Genomic DNA, 19880 nt, shown 5'->3' with positions numbered 1-19880 from the left:
CAAATTCCATACCAAAAAAAAAAAAAAACCTCCAACAAGCCCCCAGTTTTCATGGTGCCAAAATATATCATGATGGCAATGGTGAAAAAAAAATCCAGAAACCAGAGCATCACTCCTAAGTCAGTGTTGTCATTAGGGCACTTGCTTCTGCTTAGGACATTGGAGCTATAGCATGCACTCTATGAACATTACGTGAGAGATCCTAAGGACATCTCTATTGCACTGGGACATCTCTAATGGTACACTGGCTGAACGCTCCTCCCCTTTCCATTTGTCAAATGATCATCTGTGCGGTATGATTAATCATTTTATTGGCATCACTTCTCTCAGTCTCTCCCTCCCTAACATAGGGGTGGGCAACGACAGTCCTCCACATATTTTTAGATTGCAGATCCCATGATCCCTCACCACTGACTAAGCTAATTAGGGCTGATGATAACAGAAGTGAAAGTCAGAATTCAAAGTGTTGCAGGTACTCTTCCTACGCAAGAGTCTACCTCCTCCGTCGAGACACACACAAATTGTCAGAACTGGACAGAAACACTCTGGGTCTTTGCATAGAGACTTGGGTGGTGAATCCTGGTCAATGCATTAAAATATACCTGAAAGAAGTTGAGTTCTGCATCATTAAGTGTGCCATCATTATCCTGATCTGAAATTCTGAAGATCCGAGTTAGTGCTTTTATACAAGCAGGTTTCATCTGTAGATCAAAGGACAGTAAGGAGACATGATTGTTTTCTTCTAACTATTCTGCATTTTTGCTTAACGTTAAATGTAAAATCTGTGACAAAAGACATCAACCAAAATATTCTAATAAAGAATATTCACACTACTTGTTCCATATTTCCTGCATCACAAATAGAGCAGGGTGGTGGTGGTGGTGGTGGTGGTGGTTGTTATTATTATTATTATTATTATTATTATTATTATTATTATTATTATTATTATTATATAATAACTAGCTGTGCCCAGCCACACATTGCTGTGGCTTATGGGAATCATTTGTTGGTTAGGTGGAATAGCAGTGAAGAGCCTTGCAGCCTCAAAGCCTGGCTGTTTTCTTCTTATGGGAATCCTTCTTCGGTGAGTTGAAATACAATGGAATAGGCTTGCTGCTTGGACTTCTTGGTACTTGCGTTCTAGGGGAATGGTTTTTGTGAGCTGCTAGAATTGCAATGAATAGCCTGGCTGCTTGCTACCTAGAGAAATCTTTGGTTGGTCAGCTTCAATAGTACAGAGTAGTATCAATGCTTCAAAGCCTGGCCGCCTTCTACCAAGGTTAATCCTTTGTTGCTCTGGTTGAATTGCACTAAATAGCCTTGCTGCTTGCAAGCCTGGCTGCTTTCTACCTTGTGGAATCTGTGGTTGGCCAGGTTGAATAGCAATTAATAGTCTCGGTGCGGCAAGTATGAATGCTGCAATTAGGCACCTTGATTAGCATTTAATGGCCTTGCAGCTTCAAAGCCTGGCTTCTTCCTGCGTTGGGAAATCCCTTGTTGGGAGGTGTTAGCTGGCCCTGGTTGTTTCCTTTCTGGAATTTCCCTGTTTTCAGAGTGTTGTTCTTTATTTCCTGTCCTGATTTTAGAGATTATATTGTTCTCTATTATTATACCACAGAAATTATTATATAATCTGATTTGAACTGGATTATATGAGGCCCCTTCTAGACAACTGTATAAAATCCACACTGAACTGGGTTATATAGCAGTGTGGACTCAAGATAATCCAGTTCAAAGCAGATACTGTGAATTATGTGCCTTGGCATTTTGGGTTATATAGCTGTGTGGAAGGGCCTTAAATCTACACTGCTATATAATCCAGTTCAAATCAGATAATCTGTATTTTATAGGCAGTGTGGATGAGGCCTAAGTGAATTCGGCAAAAAACAATATGAACATATTTTCATTTTAAGGCCATCTTGTCTATAATCAAAGCCTTAACAGAGAAACAGGTAACTCTTCCCTCAAGGTGCCTAATTTTAACCTTTCATATTGAAGATAATTCCCACAGAGAAAGTGGGAGCCACTAAACAAAAATGTAATGGAAAAAGGTGGGACCTGGTACCCTACCGGTAGGAGGGCCCTCTCTCCTAAACTTGTGCAAATGACAAGCATGTTTTATGTATAGCATTTTTATGACTCTCAAATTAAACATCTAATATATTAATGGGGCTTTTAATGTAATGGGATTTTATTCTATTTTGTTGAGAAATTTTGCCATCCATCCTAAATCCTTAAAGAAGAATAAGGCTAGAAATAGTTAAAGTTCATGAATAATTATTTCTGTAAATGGGCTTTCTGACTCAAACAAGCCAGGGTTATGAAATATGCTAACAAATGTAAATCCCTAACAATTCTCCCACTGTTCAACCCTCTTTATCAGCTCTAGACCAGACATCAGAACTGTTTTAATGGCAGTATCAAGGACTGAACAGAGAAATGGTGTTAACATTTCAAAATAATTTCTATCCTCTCCTTTAACCTTGCTTAAGTTTGGTACACCTGCACAAAGATGACGTGTTTTCAATATTCCAATACAAATTCTGTTTTTACTAGAAATGACACCTCACTTCAGAATCTGCAATCAAGAACACCTTACAGTCAATAAGTCAGTGCCATGATTTGTTATCAAACAAATAACATTCAGAAGATATATCCATATTTTACAGATTAGGTTCATTAATCTTAATTACTTATACTTTTAATGTCATCCGCATGAGATTGCTTTCATACTAAGATTAGACCACAAGAAAAAGATATTTAGTTTGGGTTCTGGCACTCAGTATGCCATTTTTGTCGCTGAAGTATCAACAAGAAAGAATACTTTTTCCCTCTAAGATAATGATTTAGCAATCAGCATATGTGCTTTACATGCATCTTCTATTTTCCATTGATGATTCAAGTGGAGGGAATCAGCAACAACTCCATTCTCTCTTAACAAATGTTTCTACTTTCTATACAGATACATAGGCATTGGGACAAATCATTTGCAAGGCTGATTGTACGAGATGAAAATATGAAGATACCTCTTTTTCCTCTGGACAATAGAGGGGTCCTGTAGGATGCAGAACAGCTTTCTGTGCATAATAAAATAATTCAGATATATTCTTCAAGTTCTTGGCGGAGCACTAGGGAAAAATGAAATTGTGAGCAACTGTGGAAAGCTTTATCATGATATTGCTCTTCCTTTTGTTTTAAACCATAGATGTGTCTTTCTTTTTGGCAGTGTGGGAGTTTAATTTACACATAAAGCAGGACATAAATACCTAACATTTAAAAATAAACAAAATGAAATGGTCTTTATAAGGATTCATAGGTACTAGAAATAGCATAAATGCAATTCAAATATACACACTGGTATTATTTCATTTAATTACATTTTAATCCCAAGTTCATGCAAAAATCTGTTCCAAAGCAGGTCACATCAAAAGTAAAAACAAAAGAACTTCATTTAAGCTCTCATAAAAGTATTAGACGAAAAGAAAGAGGAGTAGCAAGAAAGAGGAGAAGGGAAAGATCAGTTTGTCAAGGCAAGAATGGCAAAGAAACTGCTGGTTGTGACAGAGTTCTGTCTGGGAGGGAGGGGGAGCAAGTACCTCGCAGTGATCCCTTTCAGGGATTGATTGGCAGTCAGTCAAGCTCATACCTCCCAGATCATGATATTCTTTCAAGCAAAAAAGGGACAAAACATCCCAGTGGCCCTTGTCCCCATGGTTAGCAACAGTGTCTTGCCCATTTTGGTAAATTCAGTCTATTCAAAGTCAACCAGATTGTCCTTGCATTTCTATTCAACCAGTTTATTTGCCAAAGGTTTTTTTTTTTACCTCCACACAAGTTTCTATCTCCGTATATTGGTTCATGATGGGAAGGATGGTCTCCATGCTACTGTATTCCACCAGATCAGATTTGTTGCCTACCAGTATAAGAGGCAACCTGAAAATCAGAGAGAAATTTTCACAGTAAAAAATCCCCTGGTCACTGACATATTGCCAGGCATGTTCACCATGCTTGACAAAAGCTACTGATTTATAATATTAGCAGATCTAGGATTTAATTCTACAGAAAGAAGCAAGTCTGGAAGGAACTAAAAGAATCCTCCTTCAAATAAGAATACATAAACATTTCCCTTTCTGAGCACAATGCAAAGTGCTGGCGATGACTTATAAAGCATTATATCATTCAAGGCCAGATTTCTTGAAAAACTATATTCTCCTGTGTTAACATATTCATGTTCTGTCATGCCATCCTCAAAGCTACATTTGGTGGGAATGTGGGAGAGAGCTATTTCAGTGGCAGCTCTTAGTCTTCCAAGAGATACTGGACTGGCAACCACTTTATCATTTTTCCACAAGCAGGGCTTTGAAAACTGATTTTTATATTGAAATAAGCCGGACATTTATTTGTCATGATTGCTTTAACTTATTTTCAATGGTTTAAAATTTTATGAAGCTTTCCAACTGTTGTATGCTGAAAATTGTATGCTGTTTGTTTTCATTATTATAAACTGCCTTGAGTTTCAAATTGGATATAAAGAACAACACTATACCTAATTAAGAAGACACGGCAGTCATTTCAAATGACTATCAATGCCAAATTGAAGCCATACCTTCTGCAATACTTCCCAGCACATCTATTAAAGTACTTTACTGTAAGATACTCCAAGCTGGAATACTCCAATGGGTTCCTTAAAATATTTATCAAATATGAAATAATTTAAAATAATGTGTCTTGGAAATTTCATATGCATGTTATTTATAGATATGTACCATCAATTAACTGAAGTACCTAATTGCTGTAATTGTTGTCTTCAGGTCATTTGCTGACTTTTGGCAACCCTATCACAGGGTTTTCTTATTGAATGCATTAGGTATATTCACAAGTTCTTCTCAAAGCATGCATGTGGAAAAAGTTATTTTTTAAACTGAAGTTTAGGATATTTAAGCAGCTTCTGACAATTTAAGAGAAGAAAGGTATCCAAGAGTTCACAGGTTAGGATCTAATTTACCAAGAAAAAACCATTAAGAAAACAATGTCTTTGAAACCACGTCCAAACACAATTCTCTTGGAGTGAATAATCATTAAACTGTTTCAACTGAAACAAATTGGGAGCCCATATGTATAATTAACAACTTGAGACAGCTATCTTGAGAGAAAGAAACCCTATACCAGAGATCACAGAGAGATGATTTTATACTTTAGTGATTACCCCAAATAATAAACAGCCAACTATTGTATAAATTCCACATGGAGTAGTTCACTGAAACTGAATGACACTGATTTTTTTCCAGCAAACCCTACATATACATGATTTTTATTTAATCAATTTACATTTTCAATATACCTGCTATCTTTGTCCGTCCTTTCATTGATGAGAGGAATCCATCGGCTTGTTACCTAAAGTAACAAGTTAACAGTCATTATTAAAATTAGTTCAGAATACCCCTTCCACTCAACTAGAATGTATGTTTGCACAATCTACAGTCCACTATCTAAGTCTCAGATACCAATATTTCCAACATCCTAGATTCTAAGATACTGGAAATGTATTTTAAAAGAGAGAGCAAGACTCATGAGCAAATGGACAAGATTTTCAATGCTTATGGTGAGAGCACAAAAGTTAGCTTAGCGTCTTACTGAAACGTAAGATGCAGGTGAATAGAAAACAGAATATCTGTTTGCACAATGATTTCACATATAATAGATTTAAACTTGCTACTCATTTGGTATGGAGGAGAGTTTATCTGCATTACAAACATGCTCTGGAGTAACAATCTACTTTTTGAAAGAACCTCACCACAAAGCAAAGGCTGTCTAAGTAGGCAGATGAAGTACTGGAACGTAGGCAGATAAATTATCTCTCAATATCGGTTTAGCATCCCTACTCAGGATATCTGAAAATATGTTAATGCCAGCTGAAACTGAACAAGAAATGTTGCTCTCATACCTTTTCAATTGAATTCTTGTTGTTCACAGCATATACTATGCAAATTACATTCGCCTAAAATGCAGAAGAAAACAATTTGATTATAACTGTAAGTTTTCCCGAGGAAAACAATTGTAACATTACCTTTAGAAAACGAAAACTCATTTGGCTAAGGATTGCTTTTTGTATTGCTTTGCTTCCAGAGATTCAAATGGCTTTGTCCTTGGTAAATTTCAATTATAGAATTTTAAGGACTTGACTTTTTTATCAAATACAGGTAGTGCCTGGGTTACAAATAAGATAGTTTCTGAAAGTTCATTTTTAAGTTGAATTTGTATATAAATTGGAATCAGCCTGGCACATGCTGTTACCTGGGGCACGAGAGAACCCGCTCACTCGCCAGGGTGTAATGTGAAGCAACAAAAATGCACTCTTTGGTATTTGGCCAAAAATGGTGAACATTACAGTTGGTGTGTGCTTAAAATTCCTTCTTTAAAAACAAAAGTTTCCAAACACCAAATCTTCTAGCAATGGAAAGGAAAACCAGACAAAATATATTGAACTGTTTTTACTGCTGTTTTATGATATTGTTTTATTATATTTGTTTTTTCATTCCATTGTATGTTGTTTTGACAACTGACTGTTTTGTACATGCTGGAAACCGCCCTGAGTCCTCTCAAGGAGACAGAGTGGTAAATAAATAAAGGTTTATTATTATAATTATTAAATAGGTAACCCTAACCTCAGGGAGCCTCTCTGGTTTACCCCAATTCAGCTTCCTTGGGGTGCATCTATGCTGCAGAATGAATGTAGCTTGATGCCACTCTATCTGTCTTGGTGCAATGCTATGCAATGCTAGGGGTCTGTAGTTTATAAGGTCTTTAGCCTTCTCTGCTAAACGCTTCTGCTAATCTATCTATAAATCTGGGGGACTACATGTACATAGCCATAATTATGGAATTTCAATTACTAGCAAAACAAGTAGAGATGGAAGTAAGAATACCGTACGTATTGTTTTGAGGACTTATTGGAAACCAGCTATTATTTGAAGAAACTGAAATTTTTCAACCTTATTGACAGGAAGGCATATACCATTATTTTATAGGTGGTATCCATTCCATACGCCTCTACTCGACTACTGGTGCCTTTTGAGTGACAACATATCAAAATGAGTCTACCTTTTCTTAGAATGAAATAACTGAACTCAAACAATCAGTTTTAGAAGGCAGATATTAAGAAATGCCTTTTCAGAATGAATGACACATAACACTCACTTGTGATATTTCATGATGGAGCTGTTCATCACTTTGTTCAGCTTCTAAAAATGAAACAGGAAAAGGTAACAATAATTATCTGTTTAAAGCCATTGCATTAAACATATATATGAAGTAAAATTAACATTCACCCAAATTTTCAGCTAGAAAAATATTATCTCAAGAGCTTACTTGTTTTTTTTTTTTATATTTTGTATTATATCCAAAATAGTAAAGTAATCCAGAGAAGCAATACTAGCACAATAACATTTTAGCAGAAGTTCATTCCCTTTAATCCAGATGTAGGAATTAGATGCTATTAAATTCCAATCTTGCAAGGGTTCTTACTATAAGAATTTGCAATGGCATAAACATGTGTGAAAATACTGAACTAAAGCCAGTGTTAATCCGATCCAGAGTAGATGAATTGAAATGAATCGAACATGTCAGTTATAGTTAACTCAAGTCCCATCGATTTAAATGGGCCCACGTTGTGTAGGGTGAACAATGTAATTAGGCCACTGTTTTGAACCACTTTAGCTGAAAAGATTTTTACAATGTCTGCAAGAGAAGGAATTTTCACAAAAGTGCCATTTTCAGCAAGAATGGTCAGACATAGTGTTGTTCCTTTCCAAAACTCAATCTTGGGCATATGTGAAACTCATGCAAAATATAATACCGATTAAAAACAAATGAGATTATAAAAAAAAATACTGCAGAATGGAGTGCTTTGTTTACTATTCCACTCAGCCAGCCATGTTCTCCTTTATTCAATTCCAATTCCTTCCCAGTTATCTGTTCCCCATCCCAAATAGTCAGTCAGTATTCCCTTGCCATGATGCACCTTATTTTTCTTAAGGGGCCTCCTTAATTTTTTCAAAAGTTGTGGTTCCTTCAAGCCTGTTGATACTTTCCTCTTATACATGTGTGATGCTATTTTGGTTAGATAAACAAGAGCATTCAGAAAGTCTCAACATCTGGATACAGAGGAAATGATGTCATTTGCTCTCAAGGGGAGTCATATTAAAGTAGGAAACATTTCAAAAGTGAATAGGGGAAGATGTCATGGGAAAAGCACATCACAATAGTGAACAGAATTTTTTGGAAGAAGCATTGAAGACACTGATTTTTTTTTTCTGAATAACAGCTCAAGAACAATTTGGTTCAGACAAAGAGGCATCATCTGTTTTTCCTAGGTCTCAGACAGGTAGCTGGACAAAAAAATCTATGACATCTGATGAAATGAAAGTGTGGGGTGTAAGCTTTTTTCCTCTCAGACAGGATAATTATCAGCTGCACACAGAGCACCATGTTATATTGCATGCATGCATCTGTGTCAGTTGTAAATGGGGCCATTCTACCAGTTAAAATATATTAATCTTGCTCCTCAAATTTGGCAGATGTCAGTGTGAATTGGCACTGGCTACAAACCAGATCCAACTGGTCATCTGCCTTGAAGCTAAAAAAGACAGTAGAATATCACCCAGCCTCATACTTGGTAGAAGTTCTGACAGATACTATCAGTCTTATCATAATTTTTCTATCTGAACATTTTCATCTCAAGTAACATGATCCCAAAGGAACTGAATCCTCTTTGGTCCTTCAATGATTATTTGCTCTAGTTTAATCCAGTCTGGGCAGTTGCCAAGTGTGAGATACTGTGATTCTACAACATATGGAAATGAAACAAATACCAGTATTTCACTGCGTAATAGTCACCACTGTCTAATAGTTGAACCCTCCCCCTTTTATTCACCCATACACTCATCCCCTTAGAGAGGAAAGGGAAGGAAAGAGGACAGATGCATGTCCGAGTCACTTGACCATTCTACTGGCCCCCTTTTCAGCTACAGGGCTTCACTTAGCAGCCGGACAAGTGGAGCCCCGTAGCTGAAATTTCTCTCAGATTTTTATGGGATGAAATATGGTACTTGTAGACAATGGGCACAAATATGGTAGTAGTTCGAGGGAAGCCTCAGAAAATACCAATGGTCTCCACTGATCTAATATAGACTTTCCAAATCTTAAATTATTCCATTCCTTTCCATATCTCGGAATATTAATATGAACAAATAAAGTTGTATTTGTAGGACTCAAGATAGGCAAACAGACTCACCTTTTGAATATTTATTAATCGCTAGGCAAGGAAAAGACATTTTTGTGGCTTCAGTTTACCCAACTGAAAGCCTGTATGTTTTTACTCTTTTTAAGAGAGTACTTTAAATGGGATGTGTTGTGTCATTATTTTAATATATTAATAATTATATTTAATATATTTTAAATATTTTAAACTGTTTTCATTTTAACTGAATTGTTTATTCTTTTTAAATTATATCAATAGGTTTTAGCTGAGCTGTATTTTCTTTTTACTTGTTGTAAACTGCCTTGAATCCCATGTTGAAATGAAGATGGGCTATAAAGAAAACAAATAAATGGCAAAAAAAAACCCCCAATACATCCTTTACCTGAATAGTCAACTATATGGGTTGGCACTCTCTCTGGGGTAACATCAGCAGGAATAGTGATTTCTTCTGCTCGTGGAGGAACCTTGGTAAGAAAAATGAGAATTTTTGAAACTAGTTGTATGTTATAATATCAGCAAGGATAAGAACTAAAATCGAGCTAAGAAAATATTTCAGGTTCTTAATCAATGCTGCTGTCCTTGATTTTATAGACTCCAAAAATGAATCCTTTCATATTTTTCCAAAGTCCATTCTTGTAACAGAGTGCTTTGCAATTCATGATTGCGTACCCTTTAAATTTATTTTGCAGTGACTACACAAGCAGCTGGAATTATTATTTCTATATATCTTCCTAATAAATGAAGACCATAATGAATAGTCATGAAATGAAATTCCACTGAAGAGCTAGAATACTATCCTCTTTATCCATACTACTATCTAATAGGGTTGTGCATTTGTATAAAATTACTTACCGTTTCTGTTTGTTCCATTCGTATGGACCCATTTCTGTTTCCATCTGCCACTGACAGAAATGGGCACCTATACAAATGGGCTTTTCCGTCCAAGGTCCAAAAAAAAGCCAAAACTTTTTCAGGCCTTGGGTGGCAAAGCACCAGGCTCAGCTTGCAGGGCCTATAGTCGAGCGCTCGACAGTAGGCCTGGTAGCCAGGGCCTGCAATCGAGCGCTCAATGTTTGTAGGCCCTGGCTGCCCAGCCTACCATCGAGTGCTTGACGGTAGGCCAGGCAACCAGGGCCTATAAGCATTGAGGACTCCATGTTTCCTGGGCCCGGCTCACAGGGCCTACAGGCAAGAGATGAACACTCGATGCTCGTAGGCTCTACAGCCAAGTGACGAAAATCAGCAGAGGGAAATGGCTACCATTCCCCGATGCCATTCATTTCACTGTTTCATTTGTTCCCGTGGGGCTGTACTGTTCGTTCTGTGCAATCTGAATGGACAAAATGGTTCAAACCCATGAATGAAACAGATGAAACAGGATTCGAGCTCAACCCTAATATCTAAGGTCAACACAACACACATCAAATTCTACCAAGATTAAAATGTCCCCAAAGTTAAACAATTGGGATATTGCTTTGTTTCAACTTATAAATTCATCACAGCATTCTTCTTATATATTTTAGATCACTTTATATAAGCTAAAAAGACTTTTCAAGTGTTTTTACACAGAAAAATCCACTAAATATTCTTTTAAAATTAATTCATCATGCATTCTTGGAATTTTTTGTTCTCCCTACTTTTTAAAAACTTGTCCTCTCCTGACATTATTCAAACAGCATGAAAACATACCTCTTCTGGAAATTCTTCACTGACAAGAGACATAATAAGTGATGTCTTTCCAACTCTTGCTGTGAAATGTAACAGATATACAAATTAGGTAATGATGCCTATAACTGTAGGTCTTATTTTTGGCAGACACTCTGCAGACCAGTATGAAATGAGGTCTTAGCACACTTCAAACAATCAAGGGAGAAGAATGAAAAGCACAAGAACATAAAACAGGAGTGGGTCCTGTGATGGGTACAAGAATGACATTACAGTGTTCCCTCACTTATCGCTGGTTCCAGGACCACCCGCAATAAGTAAAAATCCACAAATTAGGGCCGCTATATTTATTTTAATATGTATACATTATTTTAGTAATTATACACTATTTTAAGTCTTTATCAACCAATAGTGTATTGATAAAATCGCCTCCTTCTCCTCCCATTGCCGCTTGGGCTCCTTTTCTCTCCCTTTGGCTTCTCCTTCCTCCCTTCCTAAGGCTGTAAATTGTAATTTTTTATGATTTATAAATAGTCTTTTAGAGTGTATCGAAAAACCGCGAAACAGCAAATTGCGAAAAGTGAACTGCGAAGTAGTGAGGGAACACTGTACTGCAATTATAAAGAACCAGAAAGCAGAAGATCTAAAATATGAGCCAAATAGTTTATAAGAAAGCACCATATTATGAAAGAAGTGCTAAGAGAATGAGATGAATTTGTGCATGCCCTAGAAAATCTGTCATATTTTTAGAAAAGTAGCATGAGTCATTGATTTTACTTTGTTTCTGTTGCAAAAAAAAAACTATACCAAACAGAAAGATCATAATAATTATTTGCAGAAGAATAATTTTGTGTGTATAAAAGTTATTGTGGCACCCTCCCCACATACACGTTTTAAGCAGCTTTCTATGGTAGAGAGGAGATTATGAAGAGGGGCGGGGGGTCAAACCCCTGTTACAGTCTTCATCTGACTAAGTGCTAGCTTTCCACAAAATTAGTCTGTTGTTCATACCCTGAACTGTGGAGACTGAAATGTGGTGCAGTACAAGATTTCTACAGATAACGTGGACTGCTAAAAAGTCAAATAAATGGGTTCTAGAGCGAATCAAACCTGAACTCTCCAGAGAAGCCAAAAGACTGTTGTACTTTGGACACATCATGAGAAGACCTGAAGACAAAAATGCTTGATACTGTAGAAGGCGCTAGGAAAAGGGGAAGATCACATTCCAGATGGATTAGCTCCATCATGGAAGTCTTTGCCAAGTGAACAGGGCTGTCAATGATAGGGTGACTTTGAGGTTTCTCATTCATGGAATTGCCATAAGTCAAAGCCAACTTGGCGGCAGTTAAAATCAACATTAACAACTATTATTATTTTTCAAGAAAGGAATACACCTTGCAAGACACAGAAATCATTTGCAGAGGAACAGCAAACTCTGTCAAATGCACAAAAGACTACTTATGGGAAGCAAGCACAGCAGTCTACTTTAAGTAGAAGTTTTTTAATCCTGTCAAGATATGCCTCTAACATAAACACCAATCGTGAGCTAGTAGAACAGGGGTATACAACCACATCTACCAAAATTTCCTTGCCATACTTGTCAAGTGTAAGTGAATACACGTTAGACTAGGACAGAATCAGGCATATTACATTAATGGAAAGAGAGCAGCTTATTATCTACTTCTATTTAAGTCCACTTGGCTGATTCAGATTTTGCCAAAACCATTATGTTCTAACAATGTTCAGGATTGTACCATTTTTGAAACTACTGTCACCACAGTGGAGTTTGTTATTCCCCATACTTAGTTCATTTTGATGTATGAGATTTTGGAATTTATCTGCAAATTATTTGTGTAGTGATTTCTCTTTTCCTTTCCTCTATCAAAATCAAGACTTCACTGCCAATCCCTCTTGAAAGGCTCCTGAAATTAAACCAATAGGTAAGCGTTTTAATGGTTTAAAATAGCCTAAAAACACCCGGTCCTGTCTGATTTTGGAAGCTAAGCAGGGTCAGCCTTCGACTGCAATTGGATGGGAAACTACCAATGAATCTGAGTGCTGTTGGTTGTTTCAGAGGAAGGAACTGACAAAACCACTTCTAAATATTCCTTGCCTAAGAAAACTATGAAATTCATGGGGTCGACATAGGTCAACAGACAACTTGAAGGCATATGTACAAACCAGCATTTGAAGAAACCAGAGCTTTCTCTCCTTTGGAAAGTAACGTATACATTTTTGAAGCACTTTACAAAAAAAAGTGTACAGTATTGTGCTTTTTTGGCACTAGAGAGAAATACATTCTTAAAAACTCATATGTTATGGCATAGACTACATCAAATCCACAACTGCCCCCTATTTCAAATACAATGCAGATGTATGTGAGCTTGAGACTAGTTGTAACCTGGTAAGCAAGGACCAGATATCCTTGAAATTCACCTGATACATACAGAATGCTATTCTCAGACAGAGGCCTTTGTGAGCCATGGAACATATGATATGCGTATAATATAGGCATAAGCACTCAGACAAAAGGGCTGCTGTCCCAACAGGAAGCTCAAAGGACCTCTTGTGGTTGAAGCCTATTAGAAATAGTCATACTGTTCCTAGTATGATTGACACCCATAACTGTCACAATATGAAGTGAGACTCCTTACAAGTGGATAGAAATAATAAACTAATGGAGATGCAAAGCTTCTTATCCTCAAGTGTTCTACCCATCTTATATTGGGAAGCAAACACACGTTTGCCATTTGTATTTCAAATAGAATACAGGAAGGTGCATATCTCATTTGTAATGTCCTGTTAGTTTAAACATTTTACATTTCTCCCATTAATTTACAAAAAAAATCCTGATATATTCTTTAACAAATCTATTGCACATTCTCATCCAGTTAAAATAATATATTTTAAAAAATAATTTATGGTTTAAAACTGCAAGTTTGTATAAGCATTGAATTGTTGTTATGTGCCTTCAAGTCATTTCCAACCTATGGTGGACCTAAGACAAACTCATCACAGGGGTTTCTTCGCAAGATTCATTTAGAAAGGTTTGCCATCACCTTCCTCTGAGGATTAGAGAATGTGACTTACCCAAGGCTATCCAGTTAGTTTCCATGGTAGAGTGAGGAGTTAAATCCTTGTGTCCAGGGTCATCATTCAATTGTGAAACTATTAAACCATGCTGCCATGGGTCCAAAGGGAGCCATGGCAGCTAAAGTGATGTAAAGCTGCATTCATTGTATGGTATAGTTGCATCCTGAGTCTATGAAAGACTATGCTACTGACCTCATTCACTCAGTGTCTAAGGTGCCACAAGATCCCTTTACATGCTGATATTCCATACTAACACAGCCATGTCAATGAAAATCAAACCTGGTTTGGCCAGAGCACATGATTGAAGAAGTTCATGACTTTTGTGCTTGACACATAATTGCATTCAGAATACATATTAAAATGTAACAATTACATTTTACAATTACACTATGTGTGATGTTGCTCCTGGCTTTACTGTGTGTTCTGGATGTCATTGATTTTGAAATCTGCTGGCAAATCAGTCAGAAGACTCACCTATTATGTTCCTTCAATCACCTAATGATATATCCTATCCTAAACACATTTAAGTGCACAGCAACCATAACAGATTACAGCAAAACATGCATGCAAATTACGGTAATTGGGAGACCAATATCCTATCAGACAGGCTCAAGCAATGAGTAAACAGTTAGGCTGCCTTCTGTATACTTCTAGAAGTCTTAATTAAAGTACTTAAGCTTATACAACCCCACAAAGTGAATGGCTACAGACTCTATGTATTAATACTATATTACTCCCCTACGAAATGGAATATTCTTTGCACATAATTGTGAAGTTTGTTTTAAAGTAAATTATATCCCAATTCTTCATGTTGACTACTCAGGGAAGTAAATGCAATAGATGACTTCCGAATGCTTACACTTTGATCTGGAGTGAGTCTATAATTTAAGGAGTTATGAATACTTAGGGTGAGCTGAAACCCCTTTTAAGCAACTGTTAGATCAGTGGTTATCAACTTGTGGGGCCCCAGGTGTTTTGGCCTACAAATCCCAGAAATCTCAGCCAGTTTATCAGCTGTTAGGATTTCTGAGAGTTGAAGGCGAAAACATTTGGGGACCCACAGGTTTAGCACAACTGTGTTAGATCACTATTTTCTTCAGGGCCATAGCTAAAGGCAAAAAAACTTGGTGCCTTCATGCTCCTCAGAACTGCACCTGTCCGGGCTCCTTGCTAGAACAAATCATGGTCTAAAAGTAGGTGGCTTATATTAACAGTAAGAAGAAGAAAAAATAGAAGATGAACTGGAACCCAAAAAAGAAAGAAAAAAGAAAACAGCAATAACAAAAATTCAATACCATTCCTTTTCCAGTGCAGCAGACCGCAAAGTGTTATCCCTCAATACAAAGAAGAAAAGGCAAGGAGGGGAAGGAATATGTCTACACCTTTAAGCCTGACTTATACTTTAGCATGAGCTTTCCAACTTTCCTGGATGTCAAGGTACTTCCTCTCAGATGCATTGACCCCAGTCTGCATCTGAAGAAGTCGACTGCTTTCCACAAAAGTCCATTTGAAAATATAATGGAAACCTAACAGAATAAACACGAAAACATGAAGCATCTACTTCAATGTCCTGTCAGGTGGAAATATAAAAGTCCTAGATTTCACCCCTTCCCATTACCCTGTACCTTTTCAAGATGTAACAGACTAACACAGGTACTTATTTGCAAACTTTAAAAGTGGCAGGCCAAAATTAGGTTGGGAATGGCCGCCTCCTCTACAAGATCTAGGGTGCATTTGCCCATGGCCAAATGCTTTGGAAACATGTAAGTTGTAGTTCTTTAGCCTTCTGTGCCAAAGAGTGCTGGTGCCTCACCAAACTACAGCTCCCATGACTCTGCAGCACTGAACCATTGCAGTTAAAGTGGTGTCAACGGCATCATCTTTGTCGAAGCACAGAGTTGTTTCACATTGTGAAAGGCAATCCTAGGAATCATTTAGGCCCCTTCCACATAGCTGTAACCCACATTATTTGCTTTGAACTGGATTTTATGGAAGTGTGGACTCAGATAACCCAGTTCAAAGCAGACATTGTGGATTATCTGCCTTGATATTCTGGGTTATATGGCTGTGTGGAAGGGCCCTTAAAGGGGTTGCCATTTTGTGTCAACAGACCGCAGTGTTTGTAGACTGAATGCAGTTTGACCCCACTTTACCTGCCACGGCTGAATGCTATGGAATAATGGGAGTTGTAGCTTCATAACTCTTTAGCTGCCAAATAGTGTTGGTGCACTACCAAACTAGTAATAATACTAACAATATTTTTATTTATTACTGGCATCTCCTAATGGCTCACGGTGGGGTACAACAAAGTCAAAAATGTATGAACATAAAATATATACAATAAATTGTTGGAAATTACCACCTTTCTCAAGCCTCCTCTAGTAATTTGGTCATCTATAATCCTGTTGCTTACTTATTCTATGTATGTTCTGATATGCAGCTTTCTTTCCTTGCTCTATGTTTTTTCCTGAGAAGTTGTGGGAACGGCTGCAGACCATATGATCTGCACTGAGTGCGAGCAAAGACTTTTTAGACTTTGGGACTGCTCAGATGACAGACTTGCAAACACTTGCCTGCTGTTTATTGTGAGAGATGTTCTGACAAGATAGGACAGAAACTATCTCAAACATATCTGTAACTGACTGATAAGTTGTGTACCTGTGTCTGCTGAACACATGAAGGTCATGAGTAAACCAAATATGTTATTTTTACCAAAGTCTTCTTGATTTTGTCTCTTGAGTGCATAACATAAAACAGGGTGTTTTATGGGAGAGTATGTATTTTTGGGCACTGAAGAACTATTTTTTATGCACTGGCATGTTCTCTGTTTCTTAAATGATGAGAGACAATGGGTTATTCTATCTAACAGCTGATGCCAACTGCCTTGCATAGTTGCATTTGGTTGTATAACACTTGAGAAAATTCTACTCAAATGGGCTTTTGGCTCTTCTCTAAAAGGTTATGATCTCTAAAAGGTCATGCTTTTAAAAAATAAATAAATGGCATGGATAAAAACACAAAAAATTAAAAAGTAAATAAAACAGTGTTAAACTGAATTCATTCTATGACCTAGGAACCCACTCCCTTCTCTTCCTCAAGTGTTTGGACAAGTTCCCACAATAATTGTATCTGCAAAATGATTTTAAAATATTATGTTTTATTGTAAAGTTAATTTTATAGGCTATTGTTAAAACGTTTTAAAAACTATTGTTTTTAAAACGTTGTGAGCTGCTTTGGATCTCGTTTTGGGAGAAAAGCCAAATAAAAATAAAGATTTATTATTATTATTATTATTATTATTATTATTATTATTATTATTATTATTCTGTTCCACTTCCTGTCTCTCCAGATTGACTGAGGTCCCTTCCACACAGCTGAATAAAATCCCACATTTTCTGCTTTGAACTGGGATGTATGGCAGTGTGGACTCAGATAACCCAGTTCAAAGCAGATGTTGTGGGATTTTCTGCCTTGATATTCTGGGTTATATGGTGTGTGGAAGGGCTCCTACTCTCCTTCCCCTCAGCCTCAAACCCTGCGATAGCCCCCTTTCCCTGTCGGGCCTACTCCCTTCCTGCTTCTCCCAACCCGTCCCAGAACTTGCCTCCGCCACATCAGTCCCCTCCTTGATGACCCTGCCCTCTTTTCAAAACACCAAACACGTGTCCAGCACCTCAGGCCGCTCTTAGTTCAAAACACCAAGCACGTGTAAAGTCCTTTACTTCCCCTCAGCCCCTCCTCCTGCTTAGAGCCCCCACCTCACCCCACCCCGCGCTCCTTTTCCTTCTCTTCCTCCCCATTGACCTTCCTTGTCTCCACTCACGTTCGCCCACCAGCAGGATCCTCACGTCCTTCTTCATGGCTTCACATTGGAAGGGAAGGCGCCTGGGCCTGGAGCCTCCCGCGCGCCGCCTCCAACAGCGCCGTTCGCGCGCGCTGCTCCCCGCCCTCCAACCTTTTCCTGCCCCGACCAGAGAGAGGGGAGCGGGTAGACTCAACCCGCTCGACGGGAACTTCCGGAGCCTTCCATGCCGGCGTATCTATCCCTCCACCGCTCTATGGAGAATGCAGCGCCCTCTAGCGAGGCGGACGGCGCGGGCTGTTTTTGCGAGTTCTAGACTCGAGGAAGCTTGTCCATCCAAACAGGAGAAGCATCTCCACCATTGTTTGACACTGCTTTAGCTGCCCTGGCTCAATGCTATGGACGCCCGGGATCTATAGTTCGGCGAGGTACCCGGCACCCGCTCTATTTGGCAGAAGGGGCTAAAGACCTTGTGAAACTACAACTCCCACGATTCCATAACTCTGAGCCCGGGCAATCTGTGTGCTGTCGAAGGCTTTCATGGCTGGAATCACTGGGTTGCTGTGAGGTTTCCGGACTGTATGGCCATGTTCCAGAAGCATTCTCTCCTGACATTTCGCCCGCATCTTTAGCAAGCATCCTCAGAGGCTGTGAGGTCTGTTGGAAAACAATGCAAGTGGAGTTGCTATATCTGGGTAATGTTCAGGTTGGGAGAAAGAACTCTTGTCTGTTTGAGGCAAGTGTGAACGTGGCATTTGGTCACCTTGATTAGCATTGAATGGCCTTGCAGCTTCAAGGCCTGGCTGCTTCCTGCCTGGGGGGGGGGGGTGTTCCTTTGTTGGGAGGTGTTTAGTTGGCCCTGATTGATTCATATCTAGAATCCCTCTGTTTACTGAGTGTTGTTCTTTATTTACTGTCCTGATTTTTAGTTTTTTAAAAAATACTGGTAGCCAGATTTTATTTTCATGGTTTCCTCCTTTCTGTTGAAATTGTCCACATGCTTGTGGATTTCAGTGTAGTCTGACATGGTGGTTGCTAGAGTGGTCCAGCATGAAACAGTCAGGGACAGCTAACACCTCCCAAAAATTCCCCCAGGGAGGAAGCAGCCAGACTTTGAAGCCACAAAACCATTCAATGCTAGTCAAGGTGACCAGTTGCCACATTCACACTTATCTCAGGCAGACAAGAGTTCTTTCTCCCACCCTGGACCTTCCACAGATATATAAACCCCACTTTTCCTAGTTTCCATCAGAGCTCACAACCTCTGAGGATGCCTTCCATAGATGTGGGCGAAACATCAGGAGAGAAAACTTCTGAAACATGGCCATATGCCCCAGAAAACTCACAGCAACCCAGGATTGAACCTGACATTTATAATATAAAGTTTTCCTCCCATTAACATACAAAGATCTTGATTGGTTATATGCAAAATAATACAAAAAGATACATTTAAAAATCGGCACCTGTGCATACTTATCTTATATACTCACATAACAAAAAAAGTAAATACAGTAGAGTCTCACTTATCCAACACTCGCTTATCCAACGTTCTGGATTATCCAACGCATTTTTGTAGTCAATGTTTTCAATACATTGTGATATTTTGGTACTAAATTCATAAATACAGTAATTACTACATAGAATTATTGCGTATTGAACTACTTTTTCTGTCAAATTTGTTGTATAACATGATGTTTTCGTGCTTAATTTATAAAATCATAACCTAATTTGATGTTTAATAGGCTTTTCCTTAATGCCTCCTTATTATCCAACACATTCGCTTATCCAACATTCTGCCGGCCCGTTTATGTTGGATAAGTGAGACTCTACTGTAGTAGTAACAGAGGGTTTTGGAAAGCAGCTGGCTCCTCATCTCTAAGATTATGTTCCTTTTATGTAATTCTTTGTTCTAAACTGGAATGTCAGCTCCTGGCTGGTCAAAAATAGAGCAGTAACACATAAAAATACCTTTGTATACATGGTGTTTTAGCCTAGTCCTGGCAGCACCAATAGCATTAAGCCATGGCAGTTAAGGTGGTGTCAAGGTGCATTAATTCCTCA

General features: G+C 38.2%; 1 protein-coding gene across 3 annotated transcripts in view; it reads right to left on the bottom strand.

Annotated features, from left to right (window-relative positions):
* rhot1 (ras homolog family member T1) overlaps positions 1–18012 on the bottom strand; it is a 41629-nt gene extending 23617 nt beyond the window's left edge. Inside the window, exons 1-9 of one of the 3 annotated variants that reach the window (XM_062971007.1) lie at positions 17841–18012; positions 10949–11007; positions 9642–9723; positions 7198–7241; positions 5945–5998; positions 5342–5394; positions 3825–3933; positions 3027–3128; positions 603–701 (exon numbers count right to left, since the gene is read on the bottom strand). In XM_062971007.1, coding sequence (XP_062827077.1) covers positions 603–701; positions 3027–3128; positions 3825–3933; positions 5342–5394; positions 5945–5998; positions 7198–7241; positions 9642–9723; positions 10949–11007; positions 17841–17877 — 639 coding nt within the window. In that variant the 5' untranslated portion in view covers positions 17878–18012. The remainder of the gene's footprint in view (positions 1–602; positions 702–3026; positions 3129–3824; positions 3934–5341; positions 5395–5944; positions 5999–7197; positions 7242–9641; positions 9724–10948; positions 11008–17840) is intronic. The other 2 variants (XM_003223181.4, XM_003223180.4) reach the window with 2 other exon arrangements.
* Between the last annotated feature and the right edge of the window lie 1868 nt (positions 18013–19880).

This window comes from Anolis carolinensis, chromosome 2, assembly GCF_035594765.1.
Source record: "Anolis carolinensis isolate JA03-04 chromosome 2, rAnoCar3.1.pri, whole genome shotgun sequence".
Taxonomy (NCBI): Eukaryota; Metazoa; Chordata; class Lepidosauria; order Squamata; family Dactyloidae; genus Anolis; species Anolis carolinensis.
This window is presented reverse-complemented; position numbering and strand designations above follow the sequence as displayed.